The sequence below is a fragment of the Emydura macquarii genome, unplaced genomic scaffold (assembly GCF_026122565.2).
Source record: "Emydura macquarii macquarii isolate MOO-44397 ecotype Brisbane River unplaced genomic scaffold, CSIRO-AGI_Emac_v2 contig_587, whole genome shotgun sequence".
In the NCBI taxonomy this organism is placed as follows: Eukaryota; Metazoa; Chordata; order Testudines; family Chelidae; genus Emydura; species Emydura macquarii.
The window spans coordinates 1,436,784-1,457,436 of NW_027130724.1; the positions used below are offsets into that span (position 1 = coordinate 1,436,784).

Genomic DNA, 20,653 nt, shown 5'->3' on the forward strand with positions numbered 1-20,653 from the left:
GAGATCAGTGCCAGAGGTCTGGTGACCATCACCACGCTATCAGTGACTGGTGCTGCAAGTACAATGACCGGTAGCAGAGAGACCGAGATTGACGATACATAGCCGGTGTCTCTCCTCCGGGTCAGAGATCAGAAGCACAGTGCTGAGGACCAGGGTCGAGACAGTGGAAACCTTCATCAAGGTGTTATGGACCAGTGCCAAGATATGGAACATCACTGGTTGACTGACCACTGCAGTGGCCCCATAGTGGGTTTACGCCTGGAGATGGGCGTCTTTACCAGCTCCAGTGACGAGGGTAAGGCCAGAGGACTGGGAGGACCATCAAGTCCCTGGCCACCTGAAAGGCCTCTGGCATCAAGGACACTGTTAGGCGGATGGGCCCCCTTCTGCTCCCAGGAGTTGGGGGTGGCTCCCTCAGAGGGCTTTCCGCCCTGGGAAGAGAGGCTGGCTCTAGCCGCTCTGGGCCAGGTGATTGGCCCGATATAGGACCTTTGCCCAACCCCGCCTTCTTATCCATCTTCGGCATAGGGGGAAAGGTCTCGAGCGTGCTGTTTCATTTGTCACTTCTTCAACATCAGTGAAGGGGAGTGGCGTCAAGAAGGGTTTGGTGCCGGCGGGGTGATCCACACTGATGCTGAAGTACTCTGTGCTGAATCAGAGCAGAAGGGTTCTGAGGCCGATCTGCACGCTGCCACCAGTAACAGGGCTTTCAGGCCACTGTCCCTGTCTTGCTTAGTCTGTGGCCTGAAGACCTTGCAAATCTTGCACTTATCCCTCATGTGTGTTTCCCTTAGACACTGTAAGCAATTGTCATGAGGCTCATTAAGCAGAAAGGGCTTGTGGCAAACAGAACACAGTTTGAAGCCTGGGGCATACTCCGTTGCTGGACGAACATCCCCAACAGGACCACTATCTCTAACTTACAAACTAACCAATTAAACTATTTACATGAAGTAACAAAAACTAGCAATGAAAGAACCACTAGGCTTTTGTGAATACAAGAGAGAGAGTCATTCCAACAACTGTCATGGGAGGAAAGGAACTGAGGCGGCACAGGGCCGGTGGCACTTCATATACCACGGCATGAGCACAGGGCTCCAGAGGGCACTAGAGACAGCCTTACAGATAGCACTAAGGTCAAAAATGTCCAAAGCCATACATGATGGCGTGCACACACCTAACATGGAATGGACATGAGCAAGCACTCAAAGAAGAAAACCACAACCAGGAGGGAGTGGAAACGTGCATCTCTGCTCAAGAGATGTGACTGCTGAGGATCCAGAAGCCTAGCGTGAGTGCCCCTCAAGCACCACAGAGAGGGAATACAGTTGCAGTTGCTCTGAACTATGACAATGTATCATTCAAAACGTCTTTAGGAACTAGCAACTCTCTCCCTTATGGAAGTTCTATTACAACTGGATGATTGCTACTCACACAAATTAAGCCTGTGATGAGATTTATGGCATTTTCCTATACAAGTATAGGGACTACCATAGTAAACAGTGCATTGCGGTAAAATCATTTTAAAATGGCATTCGCTGAAGAACATCGAGGACATTTATATGGCTTAGGCCTTGTTTTATTTTACACCCTACACTAATACAATGTATTATACAAAGGGTATACTAAATTAAGATTATACAAAATGGAGGTACATGTGAAGTCAGAAAGGACAGAAATAATGGCAACTACTAAAAAAGCATAAGTAGGAAATAACCTGCAAAAAATGCACATTAGAACATAAAGGCAAAAATACAGTCAGTGGGAGATTCTGCTGGCAAGAAAATTGCCACCTAGCTACAGGTTTTCAAGGCAACAAAGTAGCAAAACCACCACAGGTTTGGCAGCATACAGAGAGGTACCACTTCAGACAAAGGAGATAACCAGTCCTTTATGACACTGATGGGACTGTACTTAATGCACTGTATACAGCTGTGACATTCAAAAAGAATGAAAGAACAAAAAAGCTAAAATCAGGAGGGAATGACTCAGGAAGAAAGAATAAAAGCAAAGTAAGCTTATGTAGGTTGGCTGAAAGAACTTGAGAGTGGGGAGTGGCAAACATAAAGTAGCGGTCTAGATTTGTCTGTAGAGTGTAAACACCAAGGAACAAGAAGAGCCATGTACCCTTTCTATAATACATTGTATTAGTGTAGGGTGTAAAAAAATCCAGATGGTGGAATAGTCTCAAGGAAAGTGGTGAAAGCTTCATTCATGGGTCATTGTAAAAAGAGATGGGAGAATATACTCTAAGGCACAATCTGCACCGAAAAGGAACAGATGTTTATTTTTACAGGATTTTGCCATCTAATTTCTGTGATTATATAAAAATGAAGAAGGCAATATAGAGCTCTTAATAGTGTAAGTAAATTATTCTTACCAATATAACTCCTATGCTGTTCAACTCCATAAGTTCCAGATTCACACTGTTCGTATTAGTCTGTAGAAGGCTGGATATCAATCTAATCACATTTAAACGAGTATTTCCCACAGGTGGATCCAATACACCCCATGTTGTCTTCATAACACTCTTCTAGACAAAAGGAGAGCCCAAGGAACTGGTTTTTTTGTTTTTTTAAAGTACACATTTCTTTCAAACCAGCTTGGTATTATTTAGCCACAAACAAAACATGTGTTAAGAACCTTGTATAGCCAGTTTGGCAGCAGTAGCATGACATTCTGTTGTGGAACTGCAAATTTTGGTGCTGTACACAAAACTTATTTCCTAGCACTATGGTTTGGGAACAATGAGAAGACAATAATGTTGGGGAAATAAAAAGATATGGAGTATACTAAGGGCTCTCAAACTTTCTTTTTGTTGGGACCCCCTTTGAAAATATTTCAAGCTGTGAAAAAAAAAAAAAAAAAAAGTGATGACCACCCCCCAGCAATGCTACCCTTACTGGCATGTGCAAGGGCTGACAGGTCGCAACCCTCCCCCCTCAACATAACCTCACAACCCTCTGAGGGGTCATGACCACCCATCTGAGAACCCCTGGAGTATACAAACTTAGCGGGATTATGGGTTCCTAAAAAAGGATGCATTCAGTCCGAAGAGGAACATTTACCAGTTAGACTTGTGATGTAGGATGCACTTTATTAAGCTATAACTATTCAAATTCAATATGCCTATTTAAGCAATTTTTGTATTTCTCCAAGCAAGAAAATCAGTAAATATTGTGGCAAATTTTCCAAAGTCAGAAGAGAGACAAACCATAGCTGTAGATTTCAGAACAATTAAGCTTTTACAACATTAAAGCAAAGGTAATGGTCTCTACTGCTGCAATATAAATGCCAGCACACTTATATAGGAATTACTATCCAGATCAGATCAGTGGTTCAAGTACTCCAATATCCTGTCTGACAGCAGTCAATACCAGCTGCTTCCAAGAAAGACAAAAAGCTCATAGTGGACAGTTACGCAATAACCAGCAGACAGGGATTAGGAAGAAGTTCCCCCATCATTTAGTGGTTCAGTTGTGTCCTGAATGAGAGTTTATATCCTTTCTAAGAAAGCATTCTGCCTACTACAAATATGGATATTCTCATTATCCTTTGAATTCTATGATCTTGGCCACAATTATATCTTGGAACAATAAGTTCTGCAGGTTTCCTTTAAAAAAAAGTGAGTTTTTCATTTTTATATCTGCAGCCTTTCAATTTCACCAGATATCTCTTTTCTTTATTTTGTTACGAGAAAAAAGCAAAAAAAACTAACAACTTATCTACCTTCTCTCCTCTGTCTTTATAAGCCTGATATCCCCTCATGCATATCCCTAAAGTAAGCTGTCTCTATCTTTCCCATACTTTATATGCAAGTTCTGTCATGCCCCCCATGATGCATTCTTTTTCTGGACCCCTTATTTTTGCTTTATTTTGGTATGTCATGCCAAACCATGCTCCTTTCAAAAAAAGATATTTTGTTGCATTTTAGTGCAATTGCTTTTTTCCCCTATTTTGCTCAATTAAACAAAGTAAAACAGTTGAAAATATGAACGCCAATACATTAGAGTAGTTGATCACTATATCAATAATGAATAGACAAACTAAGTGGTTCAGAGAAAGGATGATGGTCTGTGTGTTAGACAAAACATACTTTTTAGTTCTCGCATTAAACTGGTTTCTGAATAACTATTCTTTTTAAAGCCTTTATCACTAAATGGCAGCCTATAATCTGTCTCCATTTTCATTCGGTAGAGTTACAGATTCCACTTACTTTTGGGGGTTCAAGTAGTAGTTCATGGAAGGATGTAAGTCGTGCTTTTATGGCTTCTAAAACACTTTTGTTGACTAAATATGTTGAATGGCTCATGCCTGGAGGACAGATCTCTATATGGCCTTCAAACCTAAATAAGAAGAACTTGTTGATTATACTGAAGGATTAGTTACAATATTAACTCGTGTTAGAGACCTTAACATAGCACCAGCCCTGTAGATCTGTAACTAGAAAAAGACAACGCACAAATGGATAAGTCTAGAGGGCAATGTTCCAAATATACATCACCTACAAGTTAAAGGGGAAACAGGACGAAAAATTGAATGTGTTCCTTTCTGACTGCTCACTGCTAGTACCCAAGCTGTTCCTTGGGCTTATTGTTCCTTGGATTGTCTAACACATATTTCAGTCACTCGAGGTTAAAAGTAAAAGATACAGAACCAACAAATGAAGAAAAAGCGCCATTATTTTTGCCTGCAAAGTACTAGAGAACCATGTGCAGTACACAGAATGTATGAAGACCCCCCCCACAGTTGGTTTCCAGAATTCAAGGAGTATTAGGATTTCAAAGAATTAAGAAGCTGATTTTCAGTTTTGAAAGCCATGTAAAACTGATTACCACCCACTCAATTTTAATGTAGTGTTGAACTATGGTAGATCCATGCAATTCAGTTTTCAAATAATTAAGTGTAAAACACTTAAGTTAGCAATTCTCTCTAAGTCTAGTTTTGCCAACTTATGCTTTAAGCAGGTTTTTCCTTGAAAAACATGCTAATCAGCAGTAACTACTTGTTAGAAAACATGAGAAACAAGCAAATAGGTGCCAATACTACCCCTCAACCAACCAATATTTGGAACAACCCAGAAAAGAATTAGAGGAAGTACATATAGCAAAAGACTAGATATGTTTACTTCCCAGGAGACACTTCAATCATTACCACTCAACAACTGGCTGGGAAGAGTTGTCAGCCTTCCACAGCAGATAGCCATTAATAGTAAGTCATCAGTGATCCCTAGGAAATGTTATGCTCTAAACAATACAAACTTAAAAATTAGATTGACCTAGCTACATTGCTCAGGGATGCGAGAAGTTTCATGCCCTGTTGACACAGTTAGGTCAACCTAACACCTGGCGTAGATGTGGCGAGGTCAAAGGAAGAATTCTCCCACCACCTCTTGGAGAGGTGGATTAACTAAATTGACTGGAAAAAAAACCCTTCTGTTGATGTAGGAAACATCTACACCACTGTGCTACAGCGGCAATTCTGCAGCAACATAGCTGTGCCATTGCTGCAGCTATAGTGTAGACATACCCTAAGTGGTAGAGGAGCCTAAGTTCCCACTGACTTCAACTGACAATCACTTATGCTATGTCACTTTTGAAATTTTTCACCAAGATGACAAAATATTTTAGAAGCATTTGTGTTTCTTCACAGCTTAAATTTGAGACAATGTATGCCTATAGCACGACAGCTGTAAATTGTAATGTCATGAGGCCTATTCAAAGGGCTGCCAAACAAAAAGAAAAGGTGACATCTGCTACAGCAATAAGCAGAAGACCTATTGCCAATTTAAAGTCTGTGCCTCTGGCAGAGGAATCATCTTAAACATGTAAATTCAAACATTAAAGAGGCAAGTATGAGCAAACAGATCAAGAACTGATTAAGGAGTGTGCATCATCTTCTCCTGTTTCTGTTTTGGAAAAAGGAACAGTTTGATGCAAGAAAAAATAATGAGTTCTAGTATGCTGAAGACGAGGTTGCAGATAATGCTTTGGGGTCAGAACTAAACTGGACCAGACCAGATCACAACAGATATCAAAAACAGCCCATTAGCATCAGCGAAAAGTAGAAACTGAAACACAAGGAAAGCAGGACTAGACAGAGAAATGGCTTGTGGTCCAACAGTTGCAGGAGACACTTAGATGGGAGCCAGCATCATTTACCAGGACAAGGCTGTGAAATGTAGGAACATGTCAAACATTTTATACCTTGCTTTTCATAGAATCTGAGAATCCTGGGACCAGACCAAAATTGAGATCAGTGATATGTACAGATACTTATGATTCCATCACTGTAATATGTAAATGTAAGCTGCCTGATAGGAAGGCCAATAAAGAATTTCAAACACTGTAAAATAAAGCTGGTACTTTAGGATATAATTAAACTTAGATGGATAAGTTTTTACATTAGCCCTCCAGATGGGAAATTGGCAGACACCTATGTTTCGCGGGGGAAGGGGGGGGGGGCGGTGCGCGCGCGGCAGGGGAAGCCCCCCCCCCCCCCACCACAACACAGACCCAATACACCCTGCAGTTCAAGGAAGGATGCAAGTCGGGTCACCTCTACAAAAAGGTAAATTCAGCAGCAGCACAAATCTCACTAAGGATGTGATCACTGAGGGGGAGGGAGGAAGGGGAAAAAAAAAGTCTTACGTTGGTCGTCTCGTCTCAAGTAATGTCAATAATATTTGGATTGCACTGACTATTGCAGATTCATTTTTCTCTTTATGAAAAATATTGGATAGTAGCTGTTCTATAATTTCTTGCCTAGAGAGAAAACATCAATAAAGTTAGACATACAACTTTTTAAAATACAAATCAGTGTTTATACACAGACAATTAGCTACAGTTTTCCTTTATAAAACTGCTGGCAAAAGGTAAGGGGGGTTCAGAGCCATTTTTGCATTTTTCCCCTCCTCCCACAATATCAAGCTGGTTTCCCCTCACCATTTTTCTGAGGGTTATTAGCCCACAGCAGCAGATTTAGGCATTTTAAATCCAGGATTCTGTTAAGTGCCAGTATAATGCACAACTATCAGACCAGATCTACCATGTAAAACTGTCTGATATGAAATCAAATTGAGCTTTGCTTACTTTCATAAATTTAGTTACCGTAGAAAACACCATACATTTCGCTGGTTGCATGCAATGGGAAAATAATTCTTGCTATTTCCAAAAGTCTTCAAATAACTAAAAATAAATTCCACCATTCTCAGATGTAGAAGACAAATAAATCAGAAGTTAAACCATACAACATACTTTTCTAGAGTTGCGAGTAGCGGATCTGGTTCAGAACTGTTCTGTACTTGTAACATCTGGTCTCTGCTCAGGCGAATAATTTCACAGAGTGACTGTGATGCATTTGAATGCCTCTGAAGAAGAAAGGAAAGATTTTTTTGTTGTAAGAGTGGTATAGGACTACAGGGTCTAAAGAAAGTCATCCCAGAAATTATGAAGTTGTGCACAAAAAAGATGACCAGATACCAAGCAATTTGTGTTATTATATAGGGAAAGGTAAAGTTTTCTCAACACATTTCTAACCATCTCTTTAGACAGGACTCAATTTCACTGCCACCAAGATAGCAAAATAGCACTGATAGGAGGTCCCTGCCATCCTCTCTCATCCCTTCAAGAATTTCAAGGGCCAGACATTTGATGCAGGTCTGATAATCTGTAGTAATTCCATAAATAAGCAAAGTCAATACTGATATTAAAGTCCTATTTCTGATTGCACCAGTGGTCCCAACCTGTGGCCTGGGGGACAAAAGTAACCCACGGGGTCTTCCAAAGTGGCCCACCGCTCCCCTCCCACTGGCTGCAGAAGGGATACACTGCCTAAGGACCCTGGAGAAGCAGGTTGCCATGGGGTTACAAGACCGGTGCAGGCTCCTTGTTGCACCCAAGGGGATGTGAGATCAGCGATCTCCTCCCCCTGGCTGTAGGAAGGAGCATGGCAAAGTGCTCCGCCTGGGTCCCTAAGCGCTGGAGTCCCTGCTGGAGCCAGAGAGGGGAGCACTGATCTCCCATCCCCCTGGCTGCAGAAGGGAGCCACTGTCTAGGGACCCAGGTGGACCACACGAGGCTACAGGGCCAAGGTGAGGCAGCCTCTTTGCTGAATTCCTTCCATCTCGCTGCAGTTGGGTGGGCAGGGAGAGCTGCTGGTGAAGCAGCCAGGACCCACCATGCTTGAAGAGGGGCAGGACTCTAAAAATCAATGCCTTCCGGTTTGTCACCCACCATGACTTAGCTGCCAGGCCACGTGCTTCAGTGTGTAGTAACAGTCACCCATCTATACTAGTGCTTTGTCTGTGAGTGTGTGACATACCGTAAGTAATTTGTAGGTGTAAAATAGAGAATGTAAAAGTGAGCACAGTAGCATCAAAATGTTTACTTTGAATATTTAGTGTTTGTAGTCCTTAATGGTGTATACGTCAATGCATTTTTTATGAGCTGATAGACTGGTGGCCCTTCAGGGTTGTAAAAATGATATTTGTGGCCCTCGAGCCAAAAAGGTTGGGAACCCCTGGATTATACTGTTGTTTTAAGATTTTCTGTAGGGTAAGACAGACCTCCTAGAATCAAAACTTCTAGTAACAAATAAGCTAAACAGCTGGATCTTGACAAGCACACAATAGTACTTACATCTTCCTCTTGAGACGGATGTACAATTTCCACAAGCCGCTGAATAATTCTCTCTTCATTTAACCACTGTAAAAAAAGTTTAATGAAACTGAATAGAAATGCAGTACTTTTCATTTAAAGTCAGAGAAACACAAAAAGCATAACTTCAGCATGTTGAAGTTCGTGTATCACAATTTCTTTAGTAGCATTCTTAATGAACTCCTGTTTCTTCAAATTAATATTTTTGTAAAGTAATAAATTCAAAATTTGCAAAGGAGATACCAGGAGTAGAGCAGAAATGTGTAGTGCCAGTGACTATTGTTGGTTTAATACAGTGGTTCTCAACCCATTTGCCATTATAGGCCACGTATGCAGCTCTCTGTGTTGTGGATTGCATCCACACAATATACACACTATCTGTATGGCTCTGAGTGTGTCACATGGGCCACAGCTGTGTGCTGACAGGGCCGCAAGTAGCCTGCGGATTGAGAACCCCTGATCAGGTAAAATCTTTTGTGGAAAGTAATTGAAAATAGTTTATGAAAAAAAATTCTATTTGCTTTGAAATAGGGGCATCACAGTTGACATTCTTCATTATAAGTAGATAATGAACGACAACATTGGAGGTACTGGCTCCATATCTTCCAAACTTTCTCTCTCATTTTCTCAACTTATAGTTAAAGAACTCTTTTCTGTGAGAAAAGATACACTGCCATATTGGACCTGAAGAAAAAAGACAAATACCATGTATATAGGCTTTGGGACCGCAGAAGTCTTATCTTCACATACTGGCTGTGTACACATATCCCCCAACTTCAATGTATCAGTGCAAATAACTAAAACAATCAAGGTAGTCCTCTGGGGAACGCAATGTTACCAAGCTGTTATTAAACAATATTTTAAAAAGCTCATTTAGGAATTTAAGTATATTTGTATCTACGCACATAAATTTAATTTCTTTAACTTTTGGAATGAACTCCTAAGGCATCAGAAGGATGCTCACAGAGACTTTTAAATCTTAAGTACACAAAACATATATAAAAGTAGGTTTATCTCACCTAAACAGATTCATCAGCGAATATATTAAGAACAAAAACTCTCAGCCCTCCCCCTCCCTAAAGCCTGAGGAGAGACTTAAAACTGCATTTACAGCATGTTCAAATGATTATTACATCTAGGTGCTGGCAAATCAAGGCATGTTTCAGCTCAAGAAATCCTCCCCAAGTACATTCGGCCGTCTAGTCAGTCCTTTTAACACTAGATTGAGATCCCATTGAGGAGTGGGAAGTCTGAGCTGGGTAAAATAGTACACTATGCCTTTGAGAAACCTTCTTCATGGGCAGATGGGAGAAAATTGAGTGTCCTTCTACCAGCTGAAGGAAGGTTGCAACTGCTGCTAGATGAACCTTTAGTGAGCTGACAGATAGGCCCAATTTCTTCAGAACAAACAGGCAGTCCAGGACTACTAGTAGAGTGGCTATATCTGAGGCGACGCCTTTGGGCTGATTCCAGATTTGAAATCTTTTCCATTTTGTAGGTGTATTACCTCCTATATCTCCTCAGAGCAAGATGTCTCTGTGTGCTGGAACCACAAAAGAGCCAGGCTTTCAGTTGCAGAATTTGCAAGTTGGGATGAAGAGTTCATCTCTGGTTTTGTCATAGTAGGTATGGAGCAACTGGAAGAGTCATTGGTGGACAGTGTCAACTGTGACAGGTAAAGGTACCATGTCTGCTTGGGCCAGGTAGGAGCAATCAGTATGAGGTTTGCTTTCTCTCTTTTTACCTTCAACAGGACTTTCAGAATTAAAAGGAATGAAGAGAAAGGCATAAAGATGACTTCTCCCATGGGAGGAGGAGAGCGTTTACCATGGAGTGTCGTTCAATCCCCACTCTAGAGCAGTACTGAGGACATTTTCTTGTTCTGGTAAGCAGCAAACAGGTCTATTGTTGGAGTCTCCCATTGCTGGAGTATGTAGTGTAACACCATCAAATTTACTTCCCATTCATGGTTGAGTGGGAATTTGTGGCCAAGTTTGTCTGCAGTCACGTTGTGCACTCTTGGCAGATATGTCGATAATTTTATAACGTGGTGGGAAATGCACCAGTTCCATAGTTCTACTGCTTCCATGCACAGGAAGTGTGATCTGTCACCTCCCTGACTGTTTATGTAATACATGCAGGCCACATTATTTGTCATGACTTTTGTGTACGTGTCTTCGATCAGCGAGAGGAAGTGAGCACACGTATTTCTGACTGCTTTGAGTTTGAGCAGGTTGATGTGAAGACGTGTCTCGGATGGTGACCATTTGCCCTACACCATGAGGCCAGTGAAATAAATGTGCACCCCATCCTATGAGGGATGCACCAGTGATCAGGAGTAACAATGAGGAAGGCTGAACAAATGGATTCCCATACTTCCATTTACTGAGTCTTTTCACCAGTCTAAGGATTGTTTGACCTTGGCGGACATTGATGATAATTTGTGTATGCTGTCTCTATTCAGTCTGTAAACCAAATCGAAGCAGGCTTGGACGCATCTCATGCATAGTCTGGCACGAGCTATGACTGATGTGCCCTCGGCTATATGCCCCAGGAGCTGGAGGCAGTGTCTGGCCAAAATTTGGGGTCTGGATTGTATGGTCTCTATCAATGTGGAGAAATTGAGGAATGTGTGATGTGAGAGGAGTGCCTTTGCCTGGATGGGATCAATGTCAGCTCCTATGAACTCTAGTCTTTGTACTGGTTTTAATGTCAACTTTATTGATTTATAGGCTCAAATTCTAGAACAGGTTCAGTGTAGTCAGGATGACTTGCTAGGCTTCGGCAAAGGAACGTACCCTGAGAATGCAGATGTACAGGTAAAGTTAAATCATGATGTCCTCAGAGCGTAGAGTGGGCCACCACCACCAAGAGGACTTTGGAGAATATCCTGGGGGCTGATGAGAGAGACCAGAAGGGAGTACTATGTATTGGTAGTGGTCTTAACTAAGCATGAACCTGAGGTAGTGTCTGTGACTCAGTATGACAGAAATGTGGAAGCATGCATCTTGCAGGTCAAGGGCCAAGAGCCATTCTCTAATGTTGGAATAATTGTTGATAGAGTGACCATCTTGAACTTCTGGGTCTTGATATAACTGTTGAGCACTCTGAGGTCGAATATGGGTCTCCAACTTCCCTTTTTCTTTGGTATTAGGAAGTAGCAAGAGTAAAAGCCTTTGTCTATTAGATGTGCAGGCACAGGCTACATGGCTCCTACACTGAGGAGATGGTTTATCTCCTGACATAGCAGGCTCTCGTGAGAAGGGCCCTTGAAGAGGGACGGGAAAGGGTATTTGGGAGGAGGGAGGAAGGAGAAATGGATAGCGTATCCATCCTTGATGATCTGCAGCACCCATTTGTCAGCGGTTATCTGTTCCCAGGTGAAGCGGAGCAGGCTAAGATGGCCTACAAAGAGATAGGTGGGGTTTTCCAGCATGAAACAGCAAGGAGAATGTTCTTCGAGCTCCCCAATCAACCTGTCAAAACTGCCTCTTCGAGGTAGAGGGCTGAGAGGAAGCTGGTTGAGATCCCGAATGCTTTTGCCTGGGGAACCTAGGCTTCTTCCTCCGTGGCTTGTAAGAGCTCTGAGATGATTACTGAGATGAGTGGGGCTTAAGTGGTGGCTAAGGACTGTATTTTGTCTTGTAGGCTGGTGTATAGGTCCCCAGGGACTGAAGACCCGCCTTGGAATCCTTTAATGGGTGAATGGATGCTTCAGTCTTCTCAGCAAATAACTGTCCCCTCAAAAGGAAGGTCCTCTACCATAGTTTGGACCTCTCTTAGGGAAGCCAGATAAATGAAGCTACGAAGGCCATCTCATCATAATGGCAATGGAAATCAAGCATGCAGCTGACTCATCTGGACTGGAAGGACATTTTAGGCACCAGTTGGCCCTCATTAACGATGGCTTCGAATTATTCCTTGTGAGAATCACGCAGTTGCTCAATAAAGGAACAGAATTTCATGGAGTTCTGATAGTCTATTTTACCAACAAGGCTTGGTAGTTTGCTATGCAGAACTGGAAGATGGCTGAGGAGTATGCCTTCTCGCCAAACAGATCCAGGCATTTCCAGTCCCTGTCATGAGGGGTGGATTTGAATGGATGCTAGTGGCCCTTAGAGTTGACTGCATTCACAATGCTCAAATTGGGAGGCAGGTGGGGGGAAAAAAAAACCTGTCCTTTGCTGGCACATAATACTTTTTGTCCACCCGCTTGCATGTTGGCAGGAGAGGTGCAGAGGTCTGCCATTTGACTTTGGTGGGATCCAGGAGTGCCTCATTAATTGGGAGGACCACTCTGGAGAAGACGGAGGAATGTAAAGTGTCCACCGGCTTGTGGTGAGACTTGGTCACCTCCTGTAACGGTATTTGCAGGGCTTTGTCACCGTCTATGCCAGATCCTGGAATAGTCTGAAATCATCAGCCATTGATGACTTCAGGGGAAATCAGTCTCATCTGGTGATGACGAGAAGTGGGTTTGAGTAGTGACTTCCTCCTCCATCTCAGCCTCTACTTCATCCCCTGCCTGTTCAGGGAGTTCAAAAGCCCTCACAGCCACAGCTGAAGAAGGGTGTCATCTCATTCGCTGGTATGCCATACTAGAGGGTTGGGCAGCTTGTTGCCTCAGCCTTCCAAGTGTCCCAGCATGGCCACTGTAATGAGTAAGGGCTCGGTGGCTGGTACCACGGTTGACCAAACCAAGGAGACTGTGGATCAAGGGAATAAGCCTGATGTCCATAGTGAAACTGAGCCCCATATGGCAGATGAGAAGAACAGGGGAACCCCATATCTTCTCGCTCACTTTCAGACTCCAACAATGAGAAGGGAGGTGCGCGGCAGAAAGACATTGGTGAATCCAGGGCTCTGGGTGACCTCTGTACCGGGGCTCCGGTACTGAGTAGATGCGAGTCTGGTGTGCTGAACATTGAAAGATGCATTGTACACTGGAAATCCGGTGGTGCAAATGGAGTCTGTAACAGAGGTGGTTGTCAGTGCCAAAAGGTTTGCACTGAAGGTGGCGGAGATGCGGACCTCATAACGAGGTCTGTCGGTGCCTGGTGCACCAGACTCTGTACCAGTGCCAACAACTATGCTGATGGTGCCTTCCCCGGAGCAGATCATCTATGCTTTTTGCACCCACACAGTACTGGTGCTTCTTTGCCTGTGCCTGTTGGGTCTTTAGGCAGTGCAACCTGCTCCACTGGTTCAGTACTGTGTGCGCCCTGGGTACCTGATTTAGAGGGCTTCAATGCCAACGGTACCGATGATACTGACCAAGCTGGATATGTTTTTGACTCGATCAGGGCTCGCTATAGGGGATCACAAACCTTTTCTTAGGAGACCTTATGTGAGCAGCTTGTCTCTCTGGGCTCACCTCTCTTCTAAGTAAAGGGTTGCAGTGAGCTCCTGCCAGGACTCTGGAGGTTGAAGGCCAACTGCAAGAGTAGAATTTTGAGTCTGAGCTCTGTCTCTTTCCTGGATCTGGGCGTCAGTTGCTGACACAAGCCACACTTTTGTGCAATGTGGTTTTCTTCCAGGCAGCGAACACAGTGAGAGTGTGTTAGTCCCTGGGACAGATTTATTGCAACTGAGGCACTTTCTGAAGCATGGGGAGCCAAGCACACCCTTGTCCAAGGGCTTCCCCCCTCCACCAGGCTTAGCAGGAGACAAGCCCTTTTCTTTTTCTGTAGGCATGGCCAAATAAAATACAAACAAAGTAACAAAGAAAAAGCTTCAATTGATGCTAAAAATTAGCAATTCTGAAAGAATTAATGATCTGCAAACAGACAGCTATTGCTCCATCTCTAGCCAGGGGTGGATGAGAAGGAACTGAGGAGGGTTCACCCACGCACTCTGGCTAGCCTCATGGCAGGCAAGGAGCAGCATATGCACAAGGTAAACAGACAATGCTACCAAAGTTCTCCAATCAGCAGTGCAGGGCCACAGACACCTCCTGTGGAGAACCCATAGGGACACTACTCAAAGATGATGAAATATTCTCCATGAGCATATGAGACCATGCAGCAAGTTAAAGGTTTACTGGCAGCAGGTTACATGCAGGACTTAGGTCCATTTAGGGATAGAATAAAAACAAATATAATCAGCTGCCAGTCACTTTAAAAAAAAGCCCACAAAAAACTCAGTTGTAGGAGTGCTACAGTACCCAGAAACTTACAGTACCATGCCTATATAATACCTGATTCAGACTGTTGCTATAGTGCTTGAATGAGGCACTAAGTGTCACACAAGTTTTGTTTGTTTTTTAAAAAGCCACACATGTGGCAACCTGCCACAAATACACAACAGTTCAAAACTAAGACTAATATGAACAGTTGTGAACTACTCAGCATAATGTTAAAGAAATTCAGGGTATTCCTCAATTCCTAGAGTTTTACAGTTTATGGAACTAGAGATAGATACCATGTACTTAATTATGAGGACGTAAACAGCTCATGTTGCATCTCATAGTTATGCAATCCTAACTCATGCACATTTGAAACGTTAGGTTTCCTAATACAAAAAGCTATAGTTCCAGTTACAATGGAGATTAGAGCTATATTTTACAACAGGTCCAAAGATAAACTTTAAAACATGCAAACAATTATGTCGGTGTTATTTGTTTCTTGATGTCATGAGGCTTTCAAGAAAAAAAGTTTAGACAGTTTCTCAGAACTAGCAAAGTAATATTACTAAAGGGTCATACATTGTATTGCTTCTGAGGGAACAACTCTTTGCACACACCATCCTTAAGTCCCTCCATTCTCCCAAAAAAGTTCCCTTTGTTATTATATTACACCCAAAACAGACAGAGGCCAGGTCTATGTCAGAAGTGCTTTGCTGATATTGGTATACAGTATATAATAGTGGCAAATATGCTGCTAGTGTGGATTGCACTTAGTGTGACATAGAACATGCTAGTCCTACCAGCACCACCACACACCTCCAAGAGAAATCAGATACGTCAGGTCACAAAAGTCACATCTCAACCCCCTGACCAAGATAACTATGCTGGCATACGTTTGTAGTATAGATCTGGCCAATCACAGAAATGCCATCAAGCAGAGTGTAGGGCCTTGCTTTACTGGACCACAAAGAGCCAAGAAAATAGAATCTAACCAATTAACAGAGGAAAGGATTTTTAGTAGGGAAGTTTGAAGACTGACTTAAAGAAACTTGTGGAAACTCATACCAGTTTAAAACCGACAAGCGAAACCAGTAACAGTTTTAAATTGATATAAGTGTGCCCACACTTGGTTTGCACCAATTTAACCATGGCCTGGTCTAACTATATTAGTAGTAGGTCTTTTTTTTTTATTAAAACAGTTTACACCAGCAAAACTCCCCTAATGTAAACGTAATTATACTGGCACAGCTTATTTCAGTGAAGGGAAACAAGCTGTACCAACATAAAACTTCATCTACACTGGTTAGTCTAGTAGAATTGAATCTAAAACATGTTTTTTTCCCCTACTTTAACTATGTCAGCATAGTTAAAGCAGCAGAATTTTGAAGGGTAAAAAAAGGTCTCAATTTGTTTTAAAATAACTAAGTTAAAATGCCCAAAAACTGTGTTTAGACCAGCCCTTAGACTGTTTTAAACTGCCTTCTAACAAGGCAGTGAGTTAAATGGATGTTAAAAACAAATTGGGAGAAAAGGTCTCGTGGGAGATTTCTGTTTAAATGCAGAAGTTTACACCAGAGTAACCACATACGTTTAAACCATCTGAAGTTAGAGCCTATCTGTTGTTCTTGTCCAGTTTAAGAGTTCACCCATGTCAAAAACAAGTCATAGTTTTACTCACATTTAATACTTCTTGTCTTGGCTGTGGAGGTTCTATACAAGTCAGTAGCCTGAGCAACAAGTCCATAATAGCAGAGGTCCCTATGTGCTTTATAATGAGGTCTACAAAATCATGTTTTTTCTTTAAGAAATCCACAATCTGGAAGAAATTAAAAAAAACAAGTTTACATTTTGCTGCAAGAACTTTTTATTTTCCCTAGCAGATTAGTATTTTAAAATGTTCTGTTTCATAAGTTTTGAGGGTGGTGAAGGCAGGAGAAGAGATTTCTGAACAAAATCCTCAGCTATCTAGAGTAGGCAATGCAAAGCTAGGCAGACTTTAGAACATTGTCCTTTTAAGCTGAATAAGAACAGTTTAAAGCGCAGCAAACAGATCATTACTTGTGTTATTAATACCCAATTTCTCCTTTTTTTGTTTAGTCTATTTACTTGTTGCAATTTCACTTAGCTTGGACAATGAAAATCAAACCTATTCCACTTTCAGATTCTTAGTGCTACAGTAATAGGATTTTAAATACTGCAGGAGATTTAAAAACTTTTCATTGGAACTAAGCATGGAAACATTCCTATTTTTCTTTGGCTTAGCTAAAAAATCTGAGAAGTTATGTATACCAAATTTAAGTTTACCCTGGTCCGTTTAATGAGTATTTTAAGATCCTCTGCCTTATAGTGATACTGGGTATTCAAGTAGAAATCTGAGCCAAAGATATTTTTTGGTGATGCTGAGTCAAATAAGTAGATTTCTTTAGACTCTGCCTAGAGCAATCATTTGAATAAGAGACAAATACCATGAACTCTCACTTGGTGCGCACACAGTGGAAACACACAAATTAAGTGAACATGGCTGTTAGATTATGGAATCCATTATGCTAAGAAAGGTTTCTAAAGCAATTCATAAAGTTAAAGCAAGCAACATAGCATTTAAAATATTAAGGGAAGCAGCATGAACAGAACTACACTCTGAGAGTACATTGTAACAGACACTAATTCACATCTGTTAACAGGTAACCAGATATGCATGCTATCTAGCTATTGAAATCCAATCCATTAGATCAGCATCATAGAAACCACTCAATTTGTTAGGCACTTACTTCAGCTAAGTCCCAAAATTTGCCCTTTCCCAGAACTTAAGTTCTTGAAAATTGCTTCACAAGATATGGTTCTACTAGCTACAGCAAAATTTTTATAACAGTTGTGGAAACCCACATAGATTTTTCAATAGGCTGTTTTTTAGTTTTTAAAAGGAAGATGCTGCTTCACCCAGAAGGCCAACAGTTAATCAGACAGTTTTACCCAAACTGTTCTTGAAGTGTTTCAGGAAAGAGCAAGTTTTCCTAGGTAGATGTGGCATGTGTTTTGGGGGCGGGGTGGGGGAGGGGGAGAGATGATGATGGACAATACTGAGCCACAAGGGGAAGAAGGACAGAACCCTCATCGAACAGGATATTGTCCTGGTACCACAAGAGGCTCCAAAAGAGGACGCTTGTTCTTGATAAACATATACGGTAGCTTCCCTATGATATTTATGGAGTTAGAGGTAGAGGATCCCAGCAGCTGGGACCATTTACAGTTCTGTGGTCTGCTCCTCTTTAGGCCAAGTTCTTGTTTGCACACACATCTCTTCGTGCAAAGAGCTTTTTTAGAAAAATGGAGGGCAGAAGGGGATGAGTAAGAAGGGAGGCCCCAATAAGAGCTGTCATGCCCATCTTACCTCTGCAAGGCAATCATAAGCTAAACAAATGGGGATAGCAATAGTGAGCTGTAAGATGGTACTGCAGCCCTCACATTTTCTGCAGCAATTCTCTTCCTTCTCCGCCACCACTCCTGACTTTAACGTACTATTGGAACCACAAACATCCATGCTGAAAAAAACAGGTCAGAAAGCTACACTGTGGCTGCATCTACACAGGCAAAAATTGAATTTCATAATTCATCACTGCTCCAACTCCACTGGTAATAGCAGGGAAACTGTAGTGCAGATGAAGCTCAGGCATTAAGATTAGATGACATGGTAGGAAAACCCTGATCCCTGTCTACACATTACAGCTTCCACCAGTCAAGCTGTACTTTGATGGCGAATTACACCCCCAAATTTTGCCCAGACAGAAGCAGTTTAAAAGATGCATCTAGTCTACAAAGTAGAACCTTACAGGGTGTTTTTTTTTTTTGTTTTTTTTTTAAATAATACGGTTCCATTATCTAGTGTAGGCCATAACACTTAGCATGGAACATGCTGGAGTCATGGACCATCTGAAGGTTTAAACTTAAAGTACTAACCACACTACTAAAAATAATTATTTACATTGAGGATAACCTTACTGTAACCTGATTCAACACTTTACTGTAATTAGAACAAAACTATAGCCAATTAAGGCTCCATCTAACAGGATTTACTGCTTAATTGGGGCCATCCAGAATTTTGTACAATATGGTTATCCAGCCAGTTTATTTTCCAGGGTATTTTTTTGGAAGGATAATAAAAAGCACATCACACCTTGGGGGGGAAAGGGGGAAGGAGGAGGAGGAGGGAAGAGACTACAAAAACAATTCTATTCCAGGCAGCAGCAGCTAAGGCAATATAGAAAAGCTACCCAAAATCTACTTATACAAGAATAACTCGTGTGGTAAGCATGGACAGGCCCTGGCTCTTAATGCACCACTGTACAATGAAAATTGCTGTGTAGACTCTGCAAACAGTTGGCTGCAGTTTTATCAGAACCATGCTGAAATTTAAGTAGGCACTATCTGTGGCCTGTGAATAGGTCTAAACAGACTACTAGTGATACGCTGCTGCTATCATCAGGTCAGTAAGCACAAGATACAGAATGGGTGATTTCTAGCAGTGCCAACAGCATTACCTATATTGGGAGAGGATGGATTTCTATATGCAGAAGAGTAATCTTATTGAACTGTGAAACTGAAGATGTTATTTTCAAGTATTTTGTAAAAGTTGCACTATAAGAGATTTAGAAAGGAGCAGGGCTTCTTCAACAGAGGACAGACTAGCTGATCATGGTAGTCTTCTGGCCTTTAAAAAAAACAAACCACCACTATTAAACCTGTTCAACTAAGGGATGGTGACAGCAAGCTGTCAGTTCAGAAGTGGGCGGAAGAGAAAATACTTCCCCTTAGTAGCACATTTCTGATCAGACAAATGTTCTGAAAAACAAAGTTAGGACAAGATAAGTCAATTTGAATTACCCAGATTTTGTTAATATTCATAAAGTGTTTATCTCTACTAGAAAACTTTCAGTTGACATGGAAAACATGAATCTAGTTCCTTGATTCAGCTACCGCCTTTAAAAATGAGAGCCCTACAGAGGAGCACAGCTGAAGATTACACCTATTGGAGCATTTCCTATAAACTGAATAGCTTGTAAATATTTACCTGTTCTGGTTTCCTGCTGATAAGAATACTTAGCACCTTGCTGAAGAAACTGGCCAATAAAGGGTTCAGAGGAGATTCATTTAATAGGAAGCTGTACAGTTTCATAAGTAAGGTCTCTTCTTCTCCCAGTCTATCATTGATCTGCGAGACATCGGATGTAAGAAGCTCACAAGATATGTTTGGATACCTGGAAAAGGGACACCTTCTATCACTCATGCTTATAAAACAATTCACAGTAAAATATGGAATCAAAATGAAGCAATCTGGTGGGCTTGCTGGACAGATCTGGAAAGCAGTAAGGCTGCTGATTTATATAGACTTATGTAAGTTACTAAATATAAAGGTACTAATCTGTAAAAAGGTTTCATGCTTTCATTCTGAGACTAAGGTACTCCAGTCTCCCACTATACTGCAACAGTACAGATAAGACAAGTTCAGTATGGGGTGGGCTTTTAAAGTTTAGTGTCTACTGGTTATCCCTCCTGTCTGAGCACTAACCTCCCCACTTCAGAAACTTTTTCCCATTTTCTCTTCGAAAAAAGGGTAGGGAGCGATTCAAGTGCCAGCAAGTAAAAATCAGATAGTCCTGATACTTTGTTTTATTCCCAGAGTTCAGATGAAGACCACAAAGTCAGCATGATGATTTCTGGATCCATAATATTTCTAACATTATGTTTTTATGTGTTTGTTAAGTCTCCCTAATTCAGGCAGCAGCATCTCTCACAAAACCTACAGATTGGACTAGGATTGCTTCATGACAAGTTAGAAACAGACTTATTGGAAAAGTTTTTGGAGAGCTTTAATCTA

General features: G+C 41.6%; 1 protein-coding gene across 5 annotated transcripts in view; it reads right to left on the reverse strand.

Annotated features, from left to right (window-relative positions):
- Positions 1-20,653, reverse strand: part of PPP6R3 (protein phosphatase 6 regulatory subunit 3) — a 138,605-nt gene that overhangs the window by 71,434 nt on the left and 46,518 nt on the right. For all 5 annotated transcript variants that reach the window (XM_067540469.1, XM_067540468.1, XM_067540467.1 and 2 more), the window contains exons 6-12: positions 19,847-20,033; positions 16,460-16,597; positions 8,640-8,705; positions 7,257-7,369; positions 6,651-6,764; positions 4,217-4,346; positions 2,381-2,533 (exon numbers count right to left, since the gene is read on the reverse strand). In XM_067540469.1, the coding sequence (XP_067396570.1) occupies positions 2,381-2,533; positions 4,217-4,346; positions 6,651-6,764; positions 7,257-7,369; positions 8,640-8,705; positions 16,460-16,597; positions 19,847-20,033 (901 nt within the window). The remainder of the gene's footprint in view (positions 1-2,380; positions 2,534-4,216; positions 4,347-6,650; positions 6,765-7,256; positions 7,370-8,639; positions 8,706-16,459; positions 16,598-19,846; positions 20,034-20,653) is intronic.